This window comes from Carlito syrichta, unplaced genomic scaffold (assembly GCF_000164805.1).
Source record: "Carlito syrichta isolate Samal-C Ts95f unplaced genomic scaffold, Tarsius_syrichta-2.0.1 Scaffold308534, whole genome shotgun sequence".
Lineage (NCBI taxonomy): Eukaryota > Metazoa > Chordata > Mammalia > Primates > Tarsiidae > Carlito > Carlito syrichta.
Window position 1 is genome coordinate 195,093 of NW_007252630.1, and position 27,885 is coordinate 222,977.

The 27,885-nt window shown below is 36.2% G+C and overlaps 1 protein-coding gene across 1 annotated transcript in view; it reads right to left on the reverse strand.

Moving 5' to 3' along the window:
• Nucleotides 1-2,382: 2,382 nt before the first annotated feature.
• The window catches only part of LOC103267915 (X-linked interleukin-1 receptor accessory protein-like 2), a 130,199-nt gene continuing 104,696 nt past the window's right edge, over nucleotides 2,383-27,885 (reverse strand). The window contains exons 4-5 of the mRNA XM_008065483.2: nucleotides 5,035-5,188; nucleotides 2,383-2,456 (exon numbers count right to left, since the gene is read on the reverse strand). Coding sequence (XP_008063674.2) covers nucleotides 2,383-2,456; nucleotides 5,035-5,188 — 228 coding nt within the window. The remainder of the gene's footprint in view (nucleotides 2,457-5,034; nucleotides 5,189-27,885) is intronic.

Genomic DNA, 27,885 nt, shown 5'->3' on the forward strand with positions numbered 1-27,885 from the left:
TCTACAGGGTGCCTGAATGAAACGTCATTGTACACCTAACCCTTAACTGTACCCCACAAAACCATAATAAAAAATACTGATTAATGAAAAAAAAAAAAGTGGGCAAAAGACATGAATAGACACTTCTCAAAAGAAGATATACGGGCAGCCAACAAACACCTGTAAAAGTGCTCAGCCTCACTCATCATCGGAAAAATGCAAATCAAAACCACATTGAGATACCACTTAACCCCAGTAAGAATGGCTGTCATTAATAAAACAAACAACAGCAGATGCTGTTGAGGATGCAAAGACAAAAGAATACTTCTACACTGCAGGTGGGAATGCAAACTGGTGCAACCTCTTTGAAAGACAGTGTGGAGATTTCTGAAAGAACTAGAAATTGACCTTCCATATGGCCCAGTCATCCCCCTATTGGGAATATACCTAGAGGAACTCAAGTCATTCTACCAAAAGGATACCTGCACATGCATGTTTGTTACAGATCTATTCACAATAGCAAAAACATGGAACAAACTATGCTGCCCATTGAAGCTGGACTGGATAAAAAAAATGTGGTACATATACACAATGGAATATTATGCAGACATAAAGAAGGACAAACATATGGACTTCACAGCATCTTGGATGGATTTAGAGTCTATCATACTCAGTGATCTATTACAGAAACAAAGAACAGAGTACCATATGTTATCACTCATAAGCAGACCTTGAACAATGATCACAATACTATAAGAAAGGGATTGGCAGTATTGGGAAACTGCCAGGAGTGGGGGTGGGATTGGCAGTTGAGGAAAACTGCCAGGGGAGGGGGAGGCACACCTCATCAACAAGGGTATCTGCATAAAGAACAATTGTATGCCTAACCCTGAATTGTACATCACATCTTCAAAATAAAAGAGGAAAAAAAACATAATTGAAAAAAAAAAGAATCAGGAAGAGGGGTGTTACTTACTTATTCATCAGGAAACATGTTAGTAGTTTTTTTTTTTTCTGAATAGCCAATGTTCATCTGTAAAAAGCTATACAAAAGCATGCATTTGTGAATGATTTGCCACATGAATGGTGAATTCTTTTCCAAATAAAGTTAATTATGCTGGCTTCCTGCTTGCGTTTATTCTGGGAAGTCTCTATAATTTATGATTGCCTTTGGCCTTCTCAAGACAGACCTCTCAACCCAGGAGACCCTATCCCAATATTTTTCTCACTCTTTCCCACTCCTTTTCTCCTCCTTATCCCATTCTCACCATCTATACACCATCCATTCTCATCAAGCATACGTTATCACTTGTTCTACATTCTCATCATCTTATAACCAACTTTCTTTTCTTTCCTTACCACTTCAACTAACACTGTGCACAAATTCAATGTGAGAATAAACAAAAAAATGTTAAATAACTGATAGCCACCTAAACTATGCTATGAGAAATAAAACTGTTAGCTGTGAGCATCATTTGTAAATGACTTAAACACGCTATTGTTCACATCTACACGCTATTGTTCCCTACTCATCTTCAGCCTCCAAAGAAATAAAAAGAAATTTCCACAATAACATCACACATCTGCCATGATTTGTATAACAAAAGTGTTCCAGAAAAGTTGCAATTAAATCAAATCTTATTTTAATGCAGTAAGGAGACTATTTAAAGAAATATGATGGAAATTATTTTATATGGAGAAATAATTTCATAAAGCAAATGATTATCTATTAATTTATCCATTTTGAGTATCTGAATCATTTTATAACTGATCTTCTTAAAACAAGTAGCACCTATATACCATAATATAATACCTGTTTTACTGAAAATACATTGCTCAGAAGTATTAGTTTAAAAAACCAGAAAATAACCTTTTAGAAATTTAACAACCTTTTAAAACCAGCATACTTGAATTACACCATTTTAAAGGACCCCATGTACACAATTTTGTAATTAACGAATCCTATTAATGTCATATTGAAATTCTTATTCTATGTCTGTATATTGCTAAACTCAAAACAAGTATGAGTGTGTTACTCTTTAAACAATTTTAGTCTTCTATTTTGGATTATAGGAAAACAGTCTGTTTGTTCATTGCTTTCATAATATTGAGCCTACAAAGCACAGTACAACTTATATAACATTGAAAAAAAGAATTAACCTTCTCAGAACAACCTCTTGAACTTTCATACCAAGAAGCCATTTTGTATCTACATCAAACACAACAGTTAAACTGTGGGAATAAAGATATAAATGTGATTTAACAATGGCCACTACACCCAATAATAATCATAAACAAATTCTGAATTGCCTTTTCCAGCTCCTAGCTTGTTATCTGGTATGTAATATGTACTCAGTGAATTTTTATTTAAGTGGTAAGTGAATAAATTACTGCTTTTTGTGGTTAAGGTTGCTTTACCACATGCTCTCTGGACACATTCTCCTTGGTTACCATGATCTGTATTTCCATGACAGTCCCTAGGAATTTAGACAAAACAATTTGGGGCCTATAAAAATCAGTTGTGTGTGTGTGTGTGTGTGTGTGTGTGTGTGTGTGTGTGTGTGTGTGTGTGTGTATTAACACGGTCAAAAGAAAACCAAATTTATTACTTTGACTTATTTAGCAACATTTTTTCCTCTAGTGTATTCCAAAGTATGATCCTTGGAAGGCATAAAGTAGAATTCCCTGGACGAAAAGGTAAATTCTTACTTCTACTAATATACTAAATCAGAATCTGGGGAGAGACCTTGAAATCTGTATTAACAGATGCTCGCCTTCATCCTACCTGGGTTCCTTCACAAGATTCTGAGGCACATTAAATTTTGCCATTTTCTGCCCAGATGAAATTTTAAATCTATAGTTCAACTATACCAAAAGTTTAGAGGAAGTAAATGAACATATTATAAAATACACAAAATAAATAGCTCTATCTCTACTTTTCCAGAATCTAAATGAAACTAAAGAAGCAAACGTGTTGCCACCATTACCTGCAGATATGAGTGAAAAGTTTTGATGTTTAATTTATTCCAATTCAACTTAAAGCATCTAATAAGGATTCGTGATTGTGGTCAAAGTGATATTGTTACAAGGCTTTCTGCAATACAGGTCAACTGACTATGATTCAGTCTTCCACCATGAACGAGTCAGGGAAGTCTAGTTCACATTGAGAAAATCAGAAACTAATCAAAAGCAGATCATTGCTATTTGGAATTGGCCCAATATGGTAGCTATTTTGAAAGCTCAGAGGGGAAAGAACATGCAATTCTAATCAAACATATTACTTAAACTTTCACAGAAGGTTTTCTACAAAATCAAGCTAAGAAATAAAACTGCCAACTTCTTAGACTAGAGAGTGGACCAATATATTATACATATATTAGTTTATTAAAATATATTTTTTATTCTGTGTTAACATTCAGAATTTTGGAAAAGACAAAATAAACAATTGAGTATAAATTAAATATATGGGTTATAGCAATGAACTTAACTCAGTAAGTATGAATATCAGTTGACAGATTTTAACACAACTCCAAGAAGTTCAGTCAGGCATGAACCAAAAATAGAAAATATAGTACACTCCAAAAATTAGCAAGAGTATATTATAATTAACCAACAGGATAATGTCAGCATTAATTGCTTAAACAGGCAATGCCCAAGCACATAAATCATAAGTGAATTAATAAAAACAATGTTGCAAATGTCTGGATAATTTCAAAGTTTATCATGGATAAAGTTTATCCACATGGCAGTTGAGGGAAACTGCTAAGGGAGGGAGGCGTACACCTCATCAACAAGGGTACCTGCATAATCAACATTTGTATACCTAACCCTGAATGGTTCCCCACATCTTTAAAAAAATAAAATAAGAACATAAAATAAAATAAAAAGTTTATCCACAATATAATGTGTGTATATATATATATACACACAACATATGCACATGTTTTTAATTATATATATGTAAGGTATGAAACAAGTTTTGATATACATGTACATAGTAAATAATTACTACAGCCAAATTACCATATCAATTTCCACATATGGTTATCATTTAGTTTTTGTGGTAAAAGCACCTGGAATCTATTCTCTTAGCAATAGTATATTAACTATAATCATCGTGCCCTACATTAGTCAGTAGACTTATTCATCCTACATAACTGCAACTTTCTATGTACCTTTTGATCTATATCTCTTTATTCTTCACTCCTCCTCCAACCACTATTCTACTCTTTTTTGCTACATACATTCAACTTCTTTAGATTCCACATATAAATGAGATTATAATACACTTAAGACATATATAATAGGAAAATGAGTCAAGATTTTTTCATGAGCAATAGCAAGTAGACTTTTTATCATAGTTTTTAAGGGTCTATCACATCCATAGTGAAGGTTATCTTTATAGTACTAGATTCTGCCCTATGTTTCTGATAATTACTTCCTAGAATTCTCCACCAGCTAAGAATATTCTGAGTTTATCTCTTCCACGCCTGTAAATTGAATTACAAGTTTACATTTTGTTTATACTTTAGTTTTAAAACACTCACATGTATATTTTTCTTTTGGAATTGCTCTAAAAGTCACTAGAAGCTCACAAAAACATCACTCACTTATGGAGAATTTTGTATAGATGATCCTGTGGATACAACTCAAGAAAATTTCATTCCTTAAGTACACCAGAACCTCATTCTAAAAGGGGCTTTCAACTACAAGGAGATTCCACAAATGAATTAAGTCAACATTTCCATGAGTGGCTCCATTATATCTTTTCTGAGATATTTAGTAACAATCAAAGGTAGATTGAAGAGTTAAGAACTTTTCACAAAGGCAGAGGATAGATATGCTGCAATTGGTCCCTTGTTTCCTAAATTAATCTTTCATATTCCATATATAGGTCTTTATTCAGTGTACCTTATTAAAAGTGAACTTCCCAACTGTTTGATTTGCAGGCAATTCTAAATTCACAGCAAGTTGATTATTTGAACAAAACTTTCTCCCCAAACCAAACTGTACTTAAAATCTCATTTGCCAAAATTTGGTAGAACCAGTTCCTACCTGTGACTTTCAATTCAGTTGTTCGTCTTACAAGTTTTCCTTCATACTTAAGTTCACACGTGTAATTTCCTCCATCTTCTTCTTGAACTTCCTGAATTAGAAGAGCATTTCCTTTCTGTATTATTATGCTTCTCCACATCTTTGGTTTGCATTCCTACAGAGAAAACATTTGCAAGTGAGCAAACTACATCTTAGTACTGGCAAATAAGTACTTTTACTTTTTGTATTCTTTTCTTTAGTTTTCAAAATATGTAATCAAGGAGTTAAATCAATGACCAAGTCGAATTTTAAAATTGTATTTTATTGTGTCCAATTCAAATATCACAACTATCACACTCAGAGCCACATTACATGCCTGATCCCAAAAGCAAGAAGTCTTTAGAGGCATTCTACAAAAATAGAATAGTATACAAGCTCCCCAAATGCAAGAGAGGTATAGCAAAATGTTAAAAGTTGCTAAATATTATTATAATGTACTACTTCTTTCTATTTGTCAGGGATCTTTCTTAAGAGTCCTAAGAGGATATACTTAGCCACTTAGTACACCCTGAGGGAGTCTTAGGAATGATTAAACATTCATAATAGGCTTTTACATTGGCAATGAAGTTTACAATTGCTTCCATAATTACTCCTTCTTGTAAAAACTAAAACTAATACTACAGAATCTCCCTCCTTGTAGTCAAGAGATCAATTTGGGGAATCGGGGAAAGGAGTCTAAAAAATTAGTATTAAGGAATTCTCTAGGAACATAGCTAGGTAAAATGAGGACATAATTTGTTATAATAACAGCCCAAAGAAATCACTCACTTATTTTCTGAGTTCAGTGATATATAACCAGAAAATAAGATTTGTGTTTGAAGTCAATTCCCTTACTCTCCTGATGGGAAAATGAGTTAGTCTTGTTACTGGGATTAAACTTCCCTAGAAAGGAATGTGTAACACTTTTCCAGAAAGTAACAAGAATATAGCAATAGCCAAGTATGTAAGAATATTCAGCCAAATGGTTTTGTGTTTTGGGATTTTCTTCGACTACTTTTTTAGATATTGTCACATTCTGTCTACCACTCACTCCAAATGTTCCACTAAAGTGGTAGCCAAATACTGTACAAACATTTAATGGAGGTATAGGGGATACCTGTGAGGGGTTACTGAACAATCAAGGCAAAAGTATTTTATCTAAATTTGGAGTTTGTCAGTTGAGGTAATAAATAAATTGATTGTGAGGCAGCTGATATGAACAATAGTTGGGAACACTTTTCACTTTGTCTACCACGGTATATACAACATCTGCATCTACCACTCCTCATCCCTGCCCTCCATACTAACATCTTAAACATTCATAAACTCATAAAGTTAGAATCTGTGCTGACTCTCAATCTCCAGCTTTGAGTGCTTATGTATATATGTACATATGTGTGTAAATGATTTGAGTGAATACCCATTTATTAGCTTTTAACTACAACTTTTTTTTTCTTTTATGTTAGCATGAGTTTTGACAACAAAACACAAAAACTGGCACGTTCACAGGTATAATATTTAAGAGATATGCTTACTTTATGTTCAATACAACTACCCACACACATTGTCAGAGAGTAAATAAAAGTAATATTACTGCAGGCATCTAGATATAAGGCTGCTTCACTCCCTATGGTCTTTCTGAAGAACAGTTAAGGGTCTGTCTGAAATTATATTACGTACCATGTCTAGCAAGGTTTATCACCTATATGAGATTTGCTTCTGAGTTAAACCTTAGGATATAAGGTTTCTGGGAAAATGAAGAAGAAAATCTGAACAGTCAGAAAAAAATAGCCCAGCTGCCACTGTTGTCATACAATAATAATCCACAATTATTTTCGCATTGCTTCCAACTCTGATAGCCTCAGATTTCTAAAGAATCATTCTTAAGGTCATTAAACAAAAATATGGTCCCTCTGGGCATTTTGAGAGGAAAGGAAAATGAAAACTGAGCTGCTGTACCTTCACATAGCAGTGGTGGGGACAGGCAAATAAGCCCACACACTCATTTCACTCAAAGACAAATGGTGTCATTTTCTAGTATCATTTTGGAGTAAAGTCCATATGCAATTAGTTCTAACAATTTTCATTTTCCCTGCTCACTGTATTGCTTTTTCTCACTTCAAGAAGTAAAATATAAAAAGTGTATAGGAATTAGAAAATAACTCCTGATGAAGAACAGTCTGCAATCTTTACATGTTCCTTGGGATAAATCTAGATAATCCCAAATGCTTTCCACATCGCCAACTAGCCTCATAAAGGATTCTTTGTATCCAATAGAGTGGGCTTTTATGGGAAAATAGTGTTATAAGAAAACGTCTTTCTGTCACTTACACTCCTCTGAAGACAATGTAGTATAGATGAAAAGGCAAATTGACTGTAGGGCTGGAATCTCTAGTTTAAAATCCAGGGTTCACCCAAGTTCTGTGAATTTAGGCAAATTTGCTTATTGGTAAAATATTTACTACCATGTAAACAGTCAGAACCCAGAAGCTTGCAGGTTTATTCATTACATTCTTGTTGGGCAGCACTACACATAGTGGACATCTAGCACAATGATCCTGTTCCTAAATCCTCCCTATACTGGATTTTATCACTTTAGAATCTCCAGCTCTGCTTGGTAAAACTTGGTGCTAATGAACTAATCAAATACAAACAAATCTTCATTAATTGACTAACTATCCTCTAGCAAAATCAAACCTTAACCCACTGAAAACATATAGCTTCTACAAAGCCACTCCAACACTAATTTTAGCAGGTGAGTAGAGGTGCTACATTTGGGACAAAAGAGCCTTTAAATTACCTTTCCCATCAAACTGTGTAGATAACCATCCTGCTCCTACTAATCCATCTTTCATGAAGTTACTCTGTTAGCTATTCTGCCTCAGTCTGGGTGCCTATATAGACTCTCAGAAGTCTCCAGGCTCTTGACCTCATTATTTGAATTGTCTCTTCCCCAAGCCGCTATTCGACTTACTGCTGTCACTGCTTCTCTCCTGCCCCCGCATTTCCTAGTAGACAGACAACACTGCCACACACCACTGCCCCAGACCTGTTTAATTTAATTCTGACAATCTGTTAAGCAAAGAAGTTTGAAGCACATAGCTCAAGTCACAATATGGTTGTTTGAGGTCAAGACATTGTGATCAGGCTCCTAATATTGACCTCACTGTGTAATTATCCTACTATTCATTGCCCCTAGGACCATTAAACTTCATTAACTTGAAAATGTTGCTGAAAGCCAATCTTGCTAGAGTTGCCTAAGTTCAACAAACAGCTCCATTTCGTGGTCTGGCTGGCCCCTCATAGAGCAATTTGTTGTAGGGCATCCTTGCTCTGTCAGCATACTGTCAACCATTTTCCCCCTTCTCTTTCAGCCTTTCTGGATAGCAGATGTCCCTTGCTAGCAGTTACTGGGCTGGGAGATCAGAATGTACAACAGAGACATCTGTCTACCAAGACCCCTAAAAGTAACCTGTTGCCAGTCACATTTAGATCTTGGAGTTTCCACCCTGAAATATTCAGCACTATACTTACAGACTATTTCTGTGATATCATTGTCACATTCACAGGTGCTTTTAAATTCATTTCATTTGGTAATCGTGGTTACTTTAGTGCCACTCAGAGCACATGACTCATTCCTCATGGCAAGAACAACAGAATGACTGATTCCAATATTTCTTCTGATTCTGAAGTTTAACCGCAAAGCAGCTGTGCAGCCATAAGCCAATCATGTAACCTCTGGTCCTCAAAGCACCTTTGTTAGATACCTAACACCAATCCCCCCTCAGACCAACTTCTCTCCTTTTCCCTGGAGACTGTACTGCCTCATAGAGCATCCAGACATCTGATGAACACTCTTTAGAGAACCTGAACTTTCTGAAATTTAGAGATAAAAGATATGATTAGGAGCACAATTGTGAATTAGGTAGCAACATTGTCCTTTTCAGCCTTTTCTCTACACTGAATGCCATGAACAATCCACTCCAAAAAGCCCTTCCCCTATGAGTCCTATTTTATTAACTTTCTAGCTTTGCAGTCTGAATGTTGATGTTGGTAGCCCACAGTGGTTAAGAATATAAGCTCTAGACTCAAACACCTGGGTTGAAATCTCACATTTTGTGTTCGTTAGCATAATACTAAATCAATCTAAGCCTCAATTGCTTCACCAAATAAAACAGGTGGTGATGATAATATTTACAAATTTGGGAGATTATAACTATTAAACAAGGCAATGCATGTGAATGCCCTGTAATTAGGGTATCACATGCTAAAACCACTCAATAAATATTAACTATTATTCTATTATTGTTATTACCTTCAGAAGTTTGCTTTTAGATTATAAATATACATCTATTATTATATATTATTGATCGTTAGAAGTTAATGCGACTCACATTTCTATAGCTGTTGGGAGGCAATGCTTTAATCCAAAGTTATAAGTAATGCTGGGGTAAACTTCCAGTTTCCAGTCTAATGTGTAAAGTGCTTGGAAGTCATTACCACAATCCTCACAACAGGAAAATCCGAACAAACTGAAAATTAACAACTCTTCTCAGATTCATCAGATAACTAAGGTAACAAAATAATCTCCCCAAAGAACTGGAGAGACAGGAAAATACAAAGAATCACATCTCCCTGGGAGTAGAAGCAGCTTCAGAATCCAGCAATTGGTATGAACACTCTATCCCTTTCTAGCCTTTGACATGGGGAAAGGAAAATATCCAATTCTGACTCCTCTAGCCTTTGAAATAGAGGAAGAAAAATAGCTAGCTCCAGCACCACTAGCCTTTCTGCCTTAACTAACGGTGGGGTGGGAGAGGAGTTGTAAAGCACTTGTGAGGGTCACAGCACAGAGACAAGGTCCTGTACAAAACTGAGACTTAATTATAATAGTAAATAACACTTGCCTTTACCCCATATTTTACCAAAACATCAATAGGGTTCCTGTCTAATAATAGGGGGTTACAACTGAAAGAACTTCACAACTCATACCTTATTTAAAAAGATGTTTCTAGGGAAACACAAAGACAACAAAGGAGTGATAAACAAGGACACCAGGAAAAAAATTATAGCCTCTAACACCTACATTTATAGCAAACGGTAAACACAGCCTCACTCTTAGCCAGATAAAAGGTAAGAACTTCACACTGAAGGCCTATTTACCTCAGATCCTTATACCCAGTCAGTACCCATGTCTGGCTTTCAACAACAAAATTACAATGAATACCAAAAGACCAAAAAAAATTGTTTGAAGAGAAAATATCAGAACTATACCTGGATATGGCAGAGATTTTATATTTTTAGCACTGGGAATTTAAAATAAGCATGATCAAAATGTTAATAAGTCTAATGGAAAAAATTGGACAACATTTAAGAATAAATGAGTAATGTAAGCAGAGAAACAGAAACTCTTAGAATCTAAAGGAAATGTGAGAAATCAAAACACTGGGACAGAAAATTAAAACAAAACAAAACAAGCAAACAAATAATCTCTGATGGGTTCATTAGCAGATTAGATGTCTGAGAAAAGAATCAATGAGTTTGAAGATAATGTCAATAGAAATTTCCCAAACAGAAAAGCAATAAGAGAAAAGAATAAGAAAAAAATGGAACAGAATAGCCGAGAACTGTGGGACAACTATGAAAGGTGTAACATAAGCCTAATGGAAATACCAGAAAGAGAAGAAAAAGAGAAAAGGAAAAAGAAACATTTGCATTTTAACGTTGGCCGTCCATGTGGTACAGCAGACTGGACTTGGGCAAGGGGATGGTGTGCAGGTAAGCTACTATGAACATCTGAGCTGGATTTTTTGTTTTTGTTTTTTGGTTTTTTTGGTCGGGGTCTCACTCCGATGCTCAGGCTGGAGGACAATAGTGCAATCCTGGCTTACCGCAGCCTTGAACTCCTGGGCTCAGGAGATATTTTGGCTGATTTTTTTTTTATTGAGAGATGGGGTCTCACTAGGTTGCCTAGGCTGGTCTCGAACTCCTGGGCTCAAGCAACCCTCTTGTCTCAGTATCCCAAAGTGCTGGGAATATAGGTGTGAGCCACTTCACATACCCAGCTCTGAGCTGAGTTTTGAAAACTATGTGAAGGGGGATGGGAATCCCCCAAAATGCAATTATCTTTTGGAGGGTGGGCCTCTTGTAGTACAGGCTTCCCTCATTAGGTTAGTGTTCTGGGAACCCATCGAATTAGTGTACCAGCTAGTGTAGTTGTGAGAGGCTGTATTCAGCTTCAGTGAATCTTTTTTATTTTATTTTTATTTTTTGGAGAGTCTTTCAGTGCATTTATTCATTTCATGTTGTGTGATTTACAAGCATACATGCCCACACTGCACTAAGTGTTCAGCAGTTTGAGACCAAAAAACAGCATGACCTGCATCCCTCACACTCCCTATTCAGTCGATCTCATGCAAGTGACTTTTTTTGTTGCCCGAGGTGAAAAAAATCCTCAAACGAAAACGTTTTGTTGATGTGGAAGAGGTGAAACAAAAAACAGCAGAAACACTAAAATGCATCAAAATTGACAAGTTCAAAAACTGTTTTGAGCAGTGGAAAAAGCGTCCTATAGGTGTATTGCATCAAATGGAGAGTACTTTGAAGGTGACTGAAGTTTAAACATACAAAAATAAATACACAATTTTTTATAAATAAATTCCAGGTTTTTTGTGCCCCTCATATATAAAAGTCAGGCAGGTAGGACATATCAGACAGAAGGAACAACATGTATAGAACACATAGATGTGAAAAAGCATGGAATAGACAAACATTACAATATCTTTTTTCTCTGTTGAGAGTGACTGAATTCAGATATATAGAGCCTTAAGTTCCATCCTAAGATATTTGCACATTGTCTGGGTTTAAATCTCAGCTCTGCTACTGTGTAGACTATTCTATGGGGCTGTTCTAAATAAGAACATACTTGACACAATACCCCCTAAACACTCAATATAATAAAGGAACTATCATCTAAATGATTTTTTAGAATTGAAGTTAATTAAATAGTGGCATCCTATGATCAAATGGGTATTTCTAAAAGATCATTCTGGTGAATATATAGAAGATAGACAGTAGGGAAGACATTGCTTAAGAGGCTTTAATTTGCTTTGAACTGGTTTTATTCCTTGCATGTCATTAAAGATATACTGAAGTCCCTTCTAAGCCTGGATTCTTATAACAATTTGGGAAAGATCAACAGCAAACTCTTGTTAAATCTGGAAATGACATATCCATTAAAAGAAGATTCTAACTGCTAACAATAACAAAACATGTTGCTAAATTAAAAAAAAAAGTCATAACCCAATCTTATAGCAGCTTTATTCCTAATCACCAGAAATGACAATGACCCAAATGATCATCAACTAGTGAATGGTTAAACAGAGGCATAGCTATTACATCTATACAGTGGAATACTACTCAGCAGTAAAAAGTAATAGGCTATTACTATATGCCAAAACATAGATGGATGTCAAATGCTTCATGCTAAATGAAAGAAAGCAGACACAAAAAGCTACATGTCATATTATTCCATTTATATGATATTCTGGAAAATGCCAAATTATAGGATTAGAAAATAGATGAGTTTTTAGCAAGGACTGAGGAACTGAGTATAAGGGACATGAAGGAGTGATTGAAATGTTCTATATCTTGACTATAGTGTATACATATGTCAAAACACATAAAATCATATTTTACATGTAAAAGGGATGAACTTTGCTATTTGTAAATTACACATAATAATAGGGCTATAAAAACAAAAAAACCCACAGCCATAAATTAGAGTCTGAGACGACTTAGAAACTATATTTCTGGTTCCGTGTAACTTTTCCCTTTCTACAGGTGCATCAAATCTTTTTTTTTTTTTTTCTGTAGTTTGTGACTTTTTAAAATTTTTTTTATTTTAAAGATGTGAGGTACAATTCACAGTTAGGTAGCAAATCTCAAGTAAAGACTTTAATGACTAAACTTTTATAATATGTTGTCTAGAATATATGGCAGATATTGATTATATCTATTCTGTATGTGGGGAAATTGAGGCCCAGTGATATTCAATTATTATCCATGTTAATGGTAGAATGGTGACCAGAATCCAGGTCCTTAAACTTGAAGCCTATACTTCTTACATATATCCAGTATCCATTTCTCTCATATTAACCTTCTGTTTTTATAATTTACAAACAGAAAAAAAATAAAATAAAATCTCTCACTTCTAATGCCATACCCAGGAACAAAAACAAGTACAACTGGGTCTTAAATTTTTGTGTCACTGACTGTGGTTTCAGGACACACCAAACTGAAGCCTTCATGGGCTTTGCAACTCATTCCTTCTAGATAAAAGGGTCTTTGAAAATTCTTGTTAAAATATTAAAAATTCAAGGATGAAATACAATTGTATGGTCACAAAAGAAGGCATCAATTAATTTTACTACACTTCCAAAAGGGATTAAAAATCCCAAAGCATTTTGGCAAATCATTTTTCTTTTTTAGCAAAAAAGCATTTGTCATTGTGGTTGTGGTATCATGAGGTCGCTAATGACATTTTTCCCCTTTAAGAAAAGTAGTTAGAATGCATATCAAGGTAAAAATAATGTAAAGCTCTTATCTTTCATAATTTAATTCACTAACATGCATTATGGCATTTAGAAATGGTCAATCTTAAACTCCTATTTTGTAGGTGAAATTAACCTCTTATAATCCATTTGGAATTTTTCTCAAACATGGTATATAAGTCAGAGGTCTAATTACTTTTTCTAAATAGATATTCGATTGTGTCTACACCACTTTAATAAACAATCATTCCCCTTCCACACCCATTAAAAAGAAACATCATGTTTATCATCTACTAAATTATATATGTATATTTATCTGTTTCTGAATTCTTTGTTTTATTTCACAGGTCAATTATCTTTCCCTAAACTTACTATTTTATTTTTTATTTATTTATTTATTTTTGATTTATTGTAGAGATGAGGTCTCGCCAAGTTGCCCAGATGGGTGGGTCTTGAACCCGCGGGCTCAGACAATTCACTCACCTTGGCCTCCCAAAGCACAGGATTACAGGCTGAGCCACCGAACCTGGCCTAAACTTACTATTTTAATTGATGCTATTTTGTAATAATTGTTAGGAACCGGTAGAATACTTCCCTCCTCATGAATCGTGTTTTTTTCAATACTTTCCTGGCAACTGGCAATTCTGGTACATTCATTCATCCATATGAACTGTATAATCATGTTGCCCAGTTCCAAAAAAAGTATATTCCAGCAAATTTCATTATTTATATATATTTGGAAATAACTGATATTTTATTCTATGACATCCTTTTGTATAGAAACATGTTCTGTTTCTCCATTAATTTAGATCATATTTTATGTCCTTCAATAAAGCTATATTTTTATATAGGTCTTTGCATCCTTGTTAAATGTATTCAAAAGTGTCTTATAGATTGTCATTGATGTAAATAATATAGATTCATTTTTCCCTTTTACATTTGTTAGCAAATAAAAAAGCTATAGGATTTTTGTATATTTTTACTAAGCTACCATACCAAACTATATCACTAGTTCTATTTTTTGATGTTTTTGAGTCCCTTGGGTTTTCTGGGTATGCAATTACATAATGTGAAAATTTAGATTAATTTGTCTCTTCTTTTTTCATATTTATACAGCACATTTAATTCAATTTTCTCATTGCATTAGCTAAGACCCCCAAAGCAATGTGAATAATAGTAGTGACAGACAGCATTCCTATCTTGTATGTTATGGATGTAAGGATATCCGTATGTTTACCAAGATGTTTATTGCAACACTGTGACTGATTATTTAAAACAAAACTAGAAAAAAATGAATATACATTTAATACAAGAATGGCTGAATAAAAAAAGGTAGCTCCATCCTGTGAACTATTATGCAGCTATTAAAAATGAATTGAACAGAGGAGAGGAGGTCGGGAAGATGTTGGCCAAGCCAGTTGAACTATGTGAGTATGAGTGTGAGTGAGTGTGTGGAAAATTTTGTGTATGTGCTGGTGAGTGAGTGGGAATGTGAGTGGCTGACTGAGTAAGTGCTAGGAAGCTAGTGGCCAGGGCTTTCCTAGTGCAGTGGCTGGTGCCACAGCTGCTGGGCTTTGACCTTAGTGATTCACAGGATGCAGAAGCTGAGTGACATTTTTTTTCTTTCTTTTTTTAAAATCAACAAAACCCTTCCTGGGAAGAAAATGCTTGGAGAGACTGTCTAAGTGGGGGTATGTGAGCAAATGGCCAGGCTCCTGGTGCAAGAGCTGGTGCTGCAGCTTCTCTGCTTGGTCCCTGGCTCTTCCCAGGTCACAGAAGCCAAGTGCCATTTTCTTTTAATGGACAAAAATTTTCCTGTGAAAAAGTGGCAGGGAGAGGCCATCAGCCCAGGCCAGGCTCTGCCTCATCATTGCAGCAGGAGAGACTGCCAGCTCCGGGCTTTGCCTCACCACTTCAATGCCTGGCAGGACACTGGTAGCAGGGGCTGCAGAGAGTCCAGAGGCAAAGTCCCATGGAAGAGGACAAGAGAGGCACCCCACCACCACCTTGAATGTGGGGCAGGAAAGTGCTCCCACTTGCTCACCACAGAGCAACAGACCCGATTTCTGTGACTGGTGGATCAACTACTCAGGGATTGATCATGATCCAGAGGGAATATCCTGAAAGTACAAACTTCAGAGGGACCTGACAAGTGCTGAGTTCCTGGTGTCCCACCCCCTGCCCTGATCCAGATGCAGGACAAAGGCTGTGGACAGCAAAGGATGAGGAAGGACTCCAAAGAGATCAGTGGTTAGTCCAGGGCTGACCCAAACAGTCTCCTCGCCAGCAATCCTCTGAATGTCAGACCCACATAGCTGGGTCATGACCGAGAGGGACAAATCCAGACAGAGTCTGGACATCAGTTGAATAGGAGAACTCTATTCCAGGATAGGCCAGGCTGGGTCACCCTCAGTGACCCAGCGGGTACATACCTGGGGAAGAGACAATCCCACACCTACCCACCAGAGGAGATCTCCCTGTCCATACCAGAGTGGGAGAGTAGGACTGCAGCCCCATCCACCTCCACTGCCCCTCCTCCTTCCCTGCTCGAGACACTGAAGAGAGAGTGAAAGAGGTGGCTCAGCAGGAGAGACTTGATTAGAGGAATGATTACAGAGCCTGACACAAGAGGCAGGATTTTTTTATTTTAATTTTTTTTAAAAATTTAAAATTTTTTTTGCCTGTTTGCTTGCTAGTTCATCTATTTTTAAAATATTTTTTCTTTGTACATGAATGTGTATGTGAGGGTTTGATCTGCATCTCCCTAATTATTTTCATTTATTCTTTTCTTTTTCTGTTTCTTTCTTCCTTTATTTGTCATTTTCTGTTTATGTGTATATGTGAATGACTGAGTGTGAATTTTCAATTTTGTTGTTGTTGGTTTGTTTTTGCTCTTTTGTTCTTCTAGGTTTATTTATTTTCATATTTTTATAGTTTAAAGTGTGTGTCAATATATGTGTGAGGGTTCAATTTGAATTCCTTCTTTTTCCAGTCTGTTTTTCTTCTCTATTCACTTTGTGATAGGTATGTGTGTGTGTGTGTTTAGTTTTCTTGGTTTTTTATTGTTGATGTTTGTTTTATTTCACTTTGTTGTTATTTCAGTTTGTTTAGGGGTGTGTGTATGTCTGTGTGTGTGTGTGTGTGTGTGTGTGTGTGTGTGTGTGTGTTCAATTGTTTTTTGCATTGGTTTCTGCTTTACATCATCATATAGAGTGGTTGTAAGGAATGGGTATCAGGGAACACATACCACAATAAGTGATCAATGTAATTTGCAAGTACTTTCTGAAACCTAGTGCCCCGTCCCCTATTTTATTTGAATTTCAAAAATTACAAGAGACAGCAAAAGTTCCCATCCATCATCCTATTTCAAAATAGAATAAACCCAGAGCCAGGATCAGTGAAGAATAGAAGACTGAGAAAATATCCGAAGGGAAAGCTTCTCTCACTGACACTGAATAACAGAACTAAAGAGAAAAACAAGAGCTCTGTCACAAAAGAGGAAAAGCCAAAGGAAGACCACAGGCAATTTCAAGTGTACCAAAGATAAAACTCCTGAAAAATCAGACACTGGTGCCGAAACAATGGAAGTCACCAATGACTGGTCCCAGAATACGACAGGGATTAGGGAATGGATGGAAAGAGTGATTAAGACTCAAAAAGACAAGATGTAACACTGAAGGAACTTTTAACAGAGAATTTGGCAATAAAAATTTTCATCCAGGAAATAAATAACCAGATGATAAGCATGGAAAGGAAAATTAATCTAGCTGAAGAAAGACTCTCAGAACTTGAAGACCAGAAGATGGAATTAACCCAATCTGCAAAAAACATAGAAAGATGATTCATAAAGAAAGAACAAAATTGACAAGACATGTGCAATTATATCAAGAGACCGAACCTGTACCTGATTGGTATCCCATAAGAAGAAAGGGAAATGGAGAACAACTTGGAGCAAGTATTCCAGGAGGTAATCCAAGAAAATTTTCCCTATCTTGCCAGAGATGTGATCAGCCAAGCACAAGAGATACAGAGAACCCCCACAAGACATCAAATGAGAGACCAATCCCTAGACACACAGTAATTCACCTATACAACATAGGCACAAAAGAAAAAAGCCTAAAGGCAGCAACAGAAAAAGGTCAGACTACCTACCAGGAAAACCAATCAGTATAGCAACAGACCTATCAGCAGAAAAACTACAAGCAAGAAGGGACTCAAGCCCTATATTTAAAATCCTCAAAGAAAGAAAATTTCACCAAGAATTTCCTATCCAGTCAAGCTCAGATTCATCAGTGATGGAGATTTAAAATCCTTCACGAATCGAATCCCTAAGAGAGTATGAAGCTCCCAGACCAGCTCTACAGGAGATACTTTAAAAGGTATTAGGCACAGAAGAAAGAAAAAAAAGAATGATCACACACTTCCCAAGAGAACAGCAGAGCACAGAATCAACAGAGAATACAGTGCAACAAGAAACTTTAAAACGCACACATACATCAACCCCAAATCCAAAAGAAAATGAGCAAACAAAGAAAAAACTTTATAAGAACCTATGACAGGGAAAAACAATCACATTTCAATAATCAGCCTGAATATGAATGGACTAAATGCACCACTGAAAAGACACAGAATGGCAAACTGCATAAGAAACCATGACCTAATTACTTGCTGCATCCAGGACACTCATTTCACTACAAAGGACACACACAGACTCAAAGTTAAAAGATGGAAAACAAGTGTCCAGGCAAATGAATCACAAAAGAAGGAAGGAGTTGTGATCTTAATATCAGACAAAACAACCTTTAAGCTATCAAAAATTTAAAAAGACAAAAAAAGATACTACATAATGATAAAAGGTTCAATTCACCAACAAGAAATATCCATCCTAAACGTAGCATCCTAAATGTACCCAACACAGGAGCATCAACATTTATAAAGCAATTACTAAGTAAACTAAAAAAAGATATTGATTCTGACACTATTATAGAAAGGGACTTGAATATACCACTAACAGTCCTAGATTGATCACTGAGGCAAAAAAATAATAATAATAATTAATAAGGAGATCCAGAAACTAAACTTGACAGTGGGCCAAATGGACTTAATAGATACCTACAGATTATTCCACCCAACAACCACAGAATATACATTCTACTCATCACCACATGGAATGTCCTCCAAGATTGATCACATCCTTGGCCATAAATTAAGCGTAGATAAATTTCATAAGACTGAAATCTTGCCATGCACATTCTCAGACCACAGTGGAATAAAAATAAATATAAGCAACAACAAAATTTCCCAAAAGCCCACAGACACATGGACATTAAACAGCATGATACTGAACAACTACTGGGTCAAAACTAAAATCAAAGCAGAAATTGAAAGATTCCTGGAAACAAATGAAAATGAAGAAACATCTTACCAAAACCTCTGGGATGCCATGAAATCAATTCTAAGAGGGGGATTTATATCTCTATAAGCACACATCAAGAAAACAGAAAGATCACAAGTTGAAAGCCTAACGAATCACCTAATGGAGCTATAAAGAAAAGACCACCAAAACCCCAACTTTAGCAGAAGAATCCAAATCACCAAAATAAGAGCCCAAATACAGGACATAGAAGACAAAAATATCATAGAAAACATCAACAAAATAAAAAGTTGGTTCTTTGAAAGAATTAACAAGATTGATGGACCCCTAGCCAGAATGACCAAGAATGAAGAGAGAAAATGCCCAAATAAACACCCTCAGAAATACAAAAGATCAAATCACAACTGATCCAGAAGAAGTACAAACGATTATCAGAGATTACTGTGTACACCTATATGGAAACAAACTTGACAACCTAAATGAAATGGAGGACTTTCTGACATCACACAACCTCCTCAGGTTGAAACAAGAAGACATTGAGACACTAGATTAAAAACTACCTAGGAAATTGACTCTGTCATAAGAAAACTACCTGCAAAAAAAGCCCTGGAATGGATGGCTTTCCAGAAGAATTCTACAAAACATACAAGAAGGAGCTGATACCAATCCTTTTGAAAGTATTCCAGGCTATTGAGAAAGATGGAATTCTCCCCAAATCATTTTACGATTCTAACATCACACTGATAGCCAAACCGGGTAAAGATACAACAACAAAAATAAGAAAACTATAGGCCAATATCCCTTATGAACATAGATGCGAAAGTCCTCAAGATTCTAGCAAATCAGATCCAAAAGCACATCTCAAAAAACATCCATCATGACCAAGTAGGCATCATCTCTAGGATACAGGGATGGTTCAACATTTGTAAGACCATAAATGTAATTAAATACATCAAAAGATGTAAAAACAAGAACCACATGGCTATCTCATTAGATGCAGAAAAGCTTTATAAAATCCAGCATCCCTTCTTGATAAAAACCCTCAAATACCTAGGTATAGAATGAACACACCTCCATATAGTAAGTGCCATTTACAATAAACCCACAGCTGACATATTGCTAAATGAACAGAAACTGGAAACATTTTCCCTGAAAACTGGAAGAAGACATGGCTACTCACTCTCACCCTTCATGTTCAGCATTGTGCTGGAAGTCCTACCTAGGACAATTAGACAAGAGAAAGAAATCAGGGGTATCCAAATAGGAAAAGAGGAAGTCAAGTTAGTTAACCCTCTTTGCTGATGATATGATCCTATATCTTGAAAATCCAAGAGAATCTGTTAAAAACCTGCTTGCAATGATAAGGGACTTTCACAAAGTCTCAGGGTACAAAATAAATGTGCAAAAGACATTTCTATATATCAACAACAAGTAGGCAGCAACCCAAATTAAAAGCACAACCCCATTCACAATAGCCACACAAAAAAATGCAATACCTCGGCATCTTCCTAACCAGAGAAGTGAAAGACCTTTACAATGAGTACCACAAAACACTGCTCAATGAAATCCAAGAAGACACAAACAAATGGAAAAATATTCCATGCTCATGGATAGGAAGAATCAACATTGTTAAGATGTCCATCCTACCAAAGGCAATCTACAGATTCAATGCAATACCCATTCAATTACCAACATCATTCTTCTCAGACCTGGAAACGACAATATGGAAATTCATATGGAAACATAAACAACCACGAATAGTCAAACTAATCCTTAGCAAAAGAAAAAAAAGCAGGAGGGATCACACTTCCAGACTTCAAACTTTACTTTAAGGCTACAATAATCAAAACAGTCTGGTATTGGTACAAGTACAGGTATATAGAACAATGAGACAGGGTAGAGATCCCAGAACCAAAGTCTCAATTTCTCTACCAATTCATTTTTCACAAAGTCTCCATCAACAACCACTGGGGACAGGAGAACCTATTCAATAAATGGTGCTGGAAAAACCGACGGATCACATGCAGAAGATTGAAACAGGACCCCTATCTATTACTATACACAAAAATTAACTCTATTGATTGCCTGAGTTCACGGGTTCAAGACCCGCCTGGGCAACTCGGCGAGATCTCATCTCTACAATAAATTAAAAATCGGCCGGGCGTAGTAGCGCACACCTGTAGTTCCAGCTACTTGCAAGGCTGAGGCGGAAGGATCGCCGGAGCCCAGCAGGTCAAGGCTGCCGTGGCCAGGAGCGGCCACTGCACTCCAGTCTGGGCCACAGAGTGAGACTCCAACACACACACACACAAAATTAACTCTAAATGAATCAAAGACCTAAACATAAAATCTCAAACTATAAGAATCATAGAAAACGCAGGAGACAACTCTTATGGAAATTGGAACTGGCAACCAATTTCTATTCGGAACTCTAAATGTCCATATCTTAAGAAATAAGATAGACAAGTGGGACCTCATCAAACTAACGAGCTTCTGCACAGCAATAGAAACCATTAAGAGAGCAGGGAGACAGCCCACAGAATGGGAAAAAATATTGCCAACTGTATATTTGACAAAGGCCTAACATCTAGGATCTACAAGGAACTCAAATGTGCCAAAAGGAAAAAGACAAACAGCCCTATTAAAAAGTGGGCAAAAGACATGAATAGACAATTCTCAAAAAAAGATATATGGGCAGCCAAGAGACACATGAAAAAGTGCTCAGCCTCACTCATCATCAGAGAAATGCAAATCAAAACCACACTGAGTTACCACCTAACCCCAGTAAGAATGGCCATCATTAATAAAACAACAACAGATGCTGGTGAGGATACAGAGAAAGAGAAATACTTCTACACTGCTGGTTGGAATGCAAATAGTGCCACCTCTTTGGAAGACAGTGTTGTGATTTCTAAAAGAACTAGAAAGTAGCTGGGCTCGGTGGCTCAGCCTGTAATCCCGTGCTTTGGGAGGCTGAGGTGAGTGGATTGCCTGAGCCTGTGGATTCGAGACCTGCCTGGGCAACTTGGCGAGACCTCATCTCTACAATAAATCAAAAAATTAGCCAGGTACGGTAGCACGCGCCTGTAGCTCCAGCTACTTGGAAGGCTGAGGCAGAAGGATCACCAGAGCCCAGCAGGGCGAGGCTGCGGTGGCCAGGTGGAGTGCGGTGGCCACTGCACTCCAGTCTGGGCGACAGAGTGAGACTCCAACTCAAAAAAAAAAAAAAAAAAGAAATGAACTAGAAATTGACTTTGCATATGACCCAGCAATTCCCCTATTGGGAATATACCCGGAGGAACTCATTTCATTCTACAAAAAAGATACCTGCACATGTATGTTTGTTGCAGCTCTATTCACATTATCAAACATAGAACCAACCATGTTGCCCATTGAAGCTGGATTGGATAACAAAAATGTGGTACATATGCACAATGGAATATTATGCAGCCATAAAGAAGGACAAACATATAGACTTCGCAGCAACTTGGATGGATTTAGAGTCGATCATACTCAGTGATCTATCACAGAAACAAAGAACAGAGTACCATATTTTCTCACTCATAAGTGGACCTTGAACAATTATAATATTATAAGTAAGGGATTGGCAGTAGTGAGAAACTGTCAGAGGATGGGGGTGGGATTGGCAGTTGAGCGAAACTAGTAGGGGAGAGAGGGGCATTCCTCATCAACAAGGGTACCTGAATAATCAATGTTTGTATACCTAACCCTGAATTGTACCCCACATCTCTATAATAAAAAATAAATATGTAAGTACATAATGAATTAAACCTACAAAATCAACATGGTTGAGATGTTCCTGATATTTTTGTTTGTGACAGGGAGAACTTAAAAGTGAAATATTCAGTATTTTCTCTTTTAGATAACAGTAACGTAAAAGGAGATATATGTATGTATGAAAGTAAGTAGCATTATACACACACAAACAGACACACACACACACACACAGAGAGAAAATTAAAATGTCATTATAGAGGAAAGTGATGAAGACTATAATAAACAGGTAAAATCAGTTACCTTAGACATTGAAATGGAATAGAAGAGAAGGATACTACTGATTTTATACACCTCTACACCAATTTGCCAAAATGGTCAGTTTTTAAACACATACAAACAACACACACACACACACACACACACACACACACACGCTAACTTCTTTTAGCTGGTCTCTTTCTATAAAATTTAGTAAGTGTCAGAAAAGAAGAGAGGATTAGATTTAAGCAAATCACTGAACCTTTTGAGGCTTCAATTTATTAATATATAATGGGAATGAGTTGTACTAGATGGGCTCTAAGGACCCTATGATACTATATACTTTCTTCTACTTAGTTCCACTTAGACCTTGAAAAAAACCTCTTTCTGGTTCATTTGAGTTCCTTTAAACACTTGCACATTAAAGAGTCCTTAGAAAACATTTCAGAATTTGTTTCCAGAGTAACAATTTTGATAAAGAATTCTGTTTACATCAGTGATGCAAGTGTATTAAGTGTGTAACATATGCATTTGGCAGAACAATCATAGTGGGATGATAAGAACATTTATTAGAGTTAGAAGGGTTTGAACCTAATTGGCTACATGCTAGCTAAGTGACCCTCTGTGAGTTATTTCAGTTTTCTCATCTGTATAATGAACATAACAGCCACCAATAAGTAGCCTTGCCTCCTTTTCCTAACTGATAGGGTTCAGAGAGAGGAGATACATTCCCCCTCCCACACATTCCTTGCATTCCAAGGACAACCAAGATTGGATCACTCAACCATATTTAGGTTAAAAAATTATATGTCACATTTTATAGAAAAGCTTTCAAATCAGTGGGCCACAGCACTCTGGAATGCTATAAGTGAATTCCTGGTGTATGGGCATATTGATATCCTGTTACTTAGACTCAAATCAGTCAGTAGGGACCTGGAGCAGCTAAAGCTCTCATGGCAGGTCATACACTCACTTCACTATGCCATATGATCACTTTCTATGTGTGCTATTGTATGAAAAGATTTGTGAAGAATTGTTGTTGACTATTATGTGCCATGAAAATATTAACTGATCTTATTTAGTTTGAGAATTGTTTTTGCAAAGATGCTCATATCTATAGTCAAAAGAAGGTATGTTTGCTGCCCTATACTTACTACAAAGATGCTGTTAATTAAAAGTAGTAGCTATTCTTTAAATGTTGTAATTGATGTACTTTCATCCTGGAGTGTTAAGAAGAGGCTATTTCCTTATCTATGTCCTTCCATGAGAACAGGAAATGGGTTTATTTTGGCTATTTTACCATTCCCAGTTCCTAGTATGGTGTCTTGCACAGTTGGGCACCCAATAAATATGTGCTAAGTGAATGATCTGTTAAACAAATGCATAAATAAATTTGTACTCAATCATCTATCATTCTCAAACAATTCCATTCATAACTAATGGCAAACATCTGAAATTGAGATAATTGTGACAAAAAAAGAAGGATACAAACCGGCAGCCTTGAACTCACTAACACCAGGCTTTTAACAACTGAAATAACCAATCACATAGATGAGTGTTTTACCCCAAGTGTGTATTGGTATTTTCATTGCTGATGTCCTATTTAAGTCAGAAATTCTTCACTTTGAAAATGGGATAAAGGGACTCTACGCTTTTATGACAACAGTGTGCTCGGTGAATAATAAGGTAGTCCTAGTGTTCTTCTTGGTCCAATAAAAAAAAGAATATTTATCTCTCATGTGTAAAATGTTTCTAAAAACAGCAACATTATTAAATATTTTGCTATAGTGTCTAAACCCCATTCATGTAGTGTTAGGAGGAACTTGTAAAAGTGTAGCCTCTCTCCTCATCTTGTTTTGCTAACTGCTGCAGTTCAGATAGAGGATATACATCCTCCTTACACATATTTCTTGCATACCATGGACAGTCTTAATCTACTCAGGCATCTTTATGTACATGCTCCTAGTGCCACCTGATCCTCCTCTACCTTCCTATCCAGTTGTGATTACATGTATGCACAGAAAGATAGTCCTCAAAGGCTTACCATAGTTTATCTCAGAAAACCTAGTGAACCCAAAACAGAAGATGAGTGGGATACAATAGGATTAGACAGCAAGTAAAATGCAGAGATTCATGGAAAAGAATCAGTTTAAAGGTATATATATTTTTAAATGACTGGAAAAAGGATCATGCAAAACACATACTTCTCACCATTAAAACACTAGAGATAAAGACGTTGGACGTTTCTAACTTTGGATGTGTACCAGAATGAACTCAAAACAAATATGTTTTCCTCTTTTTACTGTGGTAGCCAGAGCAAAATTACTTTCTCAGCCAGGCTACAAATAGACAGAGCAGATTATCCCAGTGTTAACTGTAAAAGGAAACATTTTCCCAATACGTCAATACATTTTCTTCTGGGATTTACTTGAAACCTTGGATAGGAAGCAAGGGTTAACAATATATTCCTGAGCTTCAGGGACGCTTTAACCTTTAGTTCTGTTTTTTTAATCCTGGTCTATTAGTATAGTGTGTTGTGGGACTTTTGCTAAGCCACGGAACTTGTCTAAGACCCCCAGTCACTTCTATAAAATTAGGATAATCTAACTGATATGGCAGTTCTAAGAATTGAATTTAATCCATCTAAAACACTTAAAACACAGACTGAAATATAATAAATGTTAGCTATTAGTATGATTATTTATCAAGTATAAAATGTTATACAAATATTAAACTTTATTGTTCAGGAAGAGCTGGAGAAGCTTTTTGTTTTACCATTCTTGGTTCATTTTGGAAAAAAAAAGTGAGGGGTGGAATTTGCAAAGCAATAAATCGCTTGGTATGTAATGACAGTCATAATTAGTGATATGAGAAACGACAAAGAATTTAGCAGAAATATGTCGGTGACCAGCACTGACCGAGGGGGGGTTAGGACCACACCGGAGAATCTGGACGGAGAGAAGAGACCACCTGGAGGCAGTTCTTCTGGGAACAGTCTGATCAGGACTGAAGCCAAATTTTATTCGGACTCCTTCCAACTTATATACCATTTTCTATACCCTCCAGCAGTGTGATAATCACTTGCTGGGGGCGTACAAGTTCCGTGCTTTACAAACTATGCATCACAAGACCACCACGAGATCTGCAATTTCCAAGCAAACAATTCGAACTCTGTGATGCCTGACGTGCTTCACAAAACTCACATCAAGGTCACAGGTGCACAATTTCAATACAGTTTGTTTAAAATGTCTTCCATACTGTTCAATAAATCATTCATATTATACTCTTTGTTCTAAACCCTGATTTAATACAAAAACTTTCTAAGTTAACTCTAGGTTCAATCCAAGTTCACCGACTCCTAATATTTTTAACGATTGATATTATCAACTTAACACTATACTATAATCTATAAGTTTACTTAAATGACTTAATTTTTATTTACTCCACTGACCTATTATGATTCAACATAGTGTCCTGTAATTCTATAACAATTAAAACTTATTCTAAAACTATAAAGCCTAACCATGACTTAAGTGAATTTCCTATGTCTAAACTTTAACTTTTATATAATCTAATGATTGGCCTTTAATACTATGCTATATCCTATTAAGCTAATACCTTATCATTAAATCTTATAATTATCATTGACGTATGATTTTAAAATCATAACACTATAATCCTCATTCTATTCTAATAAAACTATGACTTTAAAACAAAACTTAAATCTTTTTTCTTAGTATATTAATACATGGCTACGTGTAAAATTTCCTATTGTCATATTAGAAGCAAAAACAGCACCGTTGGGAAAATTTCAGTATACTAATCAAAGGATCTTAAAATTGGCCTACAGGAACAGGAACTAAAGTCATAATCTGAGAAAAGGAAACTTAAAAGCTTAAACAAAACTCAAAAGTTTTCTATGAATGTTTATTACTGTTTAAATCTTTTCGATGGAAATTGTATCGTCTTAAATGTATGTTTTATCCAAACAAGTCTATTCTAAAAATCAAATAGTAGCTGTCACACTCTTGGATAATGGACTGCATGGTTACCATGACAATGGCCACGGACTGAAGCAAACAGAGTTTTGGCATGTAACGAAACTAGAAAAACGTCCTGCCTGACTAGAGGCAGGGCAATAAAACTATTATGGTAATTTAGTTTCTAATCTTAATCCTAGAAGAAACTGCCTTTGGGAACAAGAGCTAACTAACCAGTCTACCAGGAAATAGAAGTTTAAAAATATCTAGAAAGAAGTAAAACTTAGAAAGACAGAGAAAAATAATTCTGCTATGCACTTTCCATCAGGCATATTGATATTTACTTAAAAGTTTTACTGCCATGTATACACACTGATCACTAATCACACGCCAATATTATAGGTATAACTGATATCCTATGTCAGAGGCGATCCTCCAGATGGGCCCTTACAGGCCTCAGCCATGTAACTATAGATGTTGGCTCCCAACAGGTTCTTAGGGATTGGATGTCTGGAAAAGATTTCAATTCTCCCTCACTAATGAAGCTTAGTTTGGCTGGGTATGTTATTCTTGGTTGAAATTGTTTCTCTTTTAGAACTTTGAAGATAGGGCTCCAGGCTCTTCTGGCCTGAAGGGTTTCTGTGGATAAATCTGCTGCTATTCTAATTGGTTTTCCCTGGTAGGTAGTCAGGCCTTTTTCTCTTGCTGCCTTTAGGATTTTTCCTTTCATAGCTACTTTGTTTAGGTGAATTATTATGTGTCTGAGAGTTGGTCTTCTCGTTTGTTGTCTTTCAGGGGTTCTCTGAATCTCTTGTGTTGGAATTTTTTCATCCTTAATGAGATAAGGGAAGTTTTCTTGAATGATTGCATGAAATGTTTGTTCCAGCGTGGCTTCTGTTTCTCTTTCTGCCTCAGGAAGCCCAATTATTCT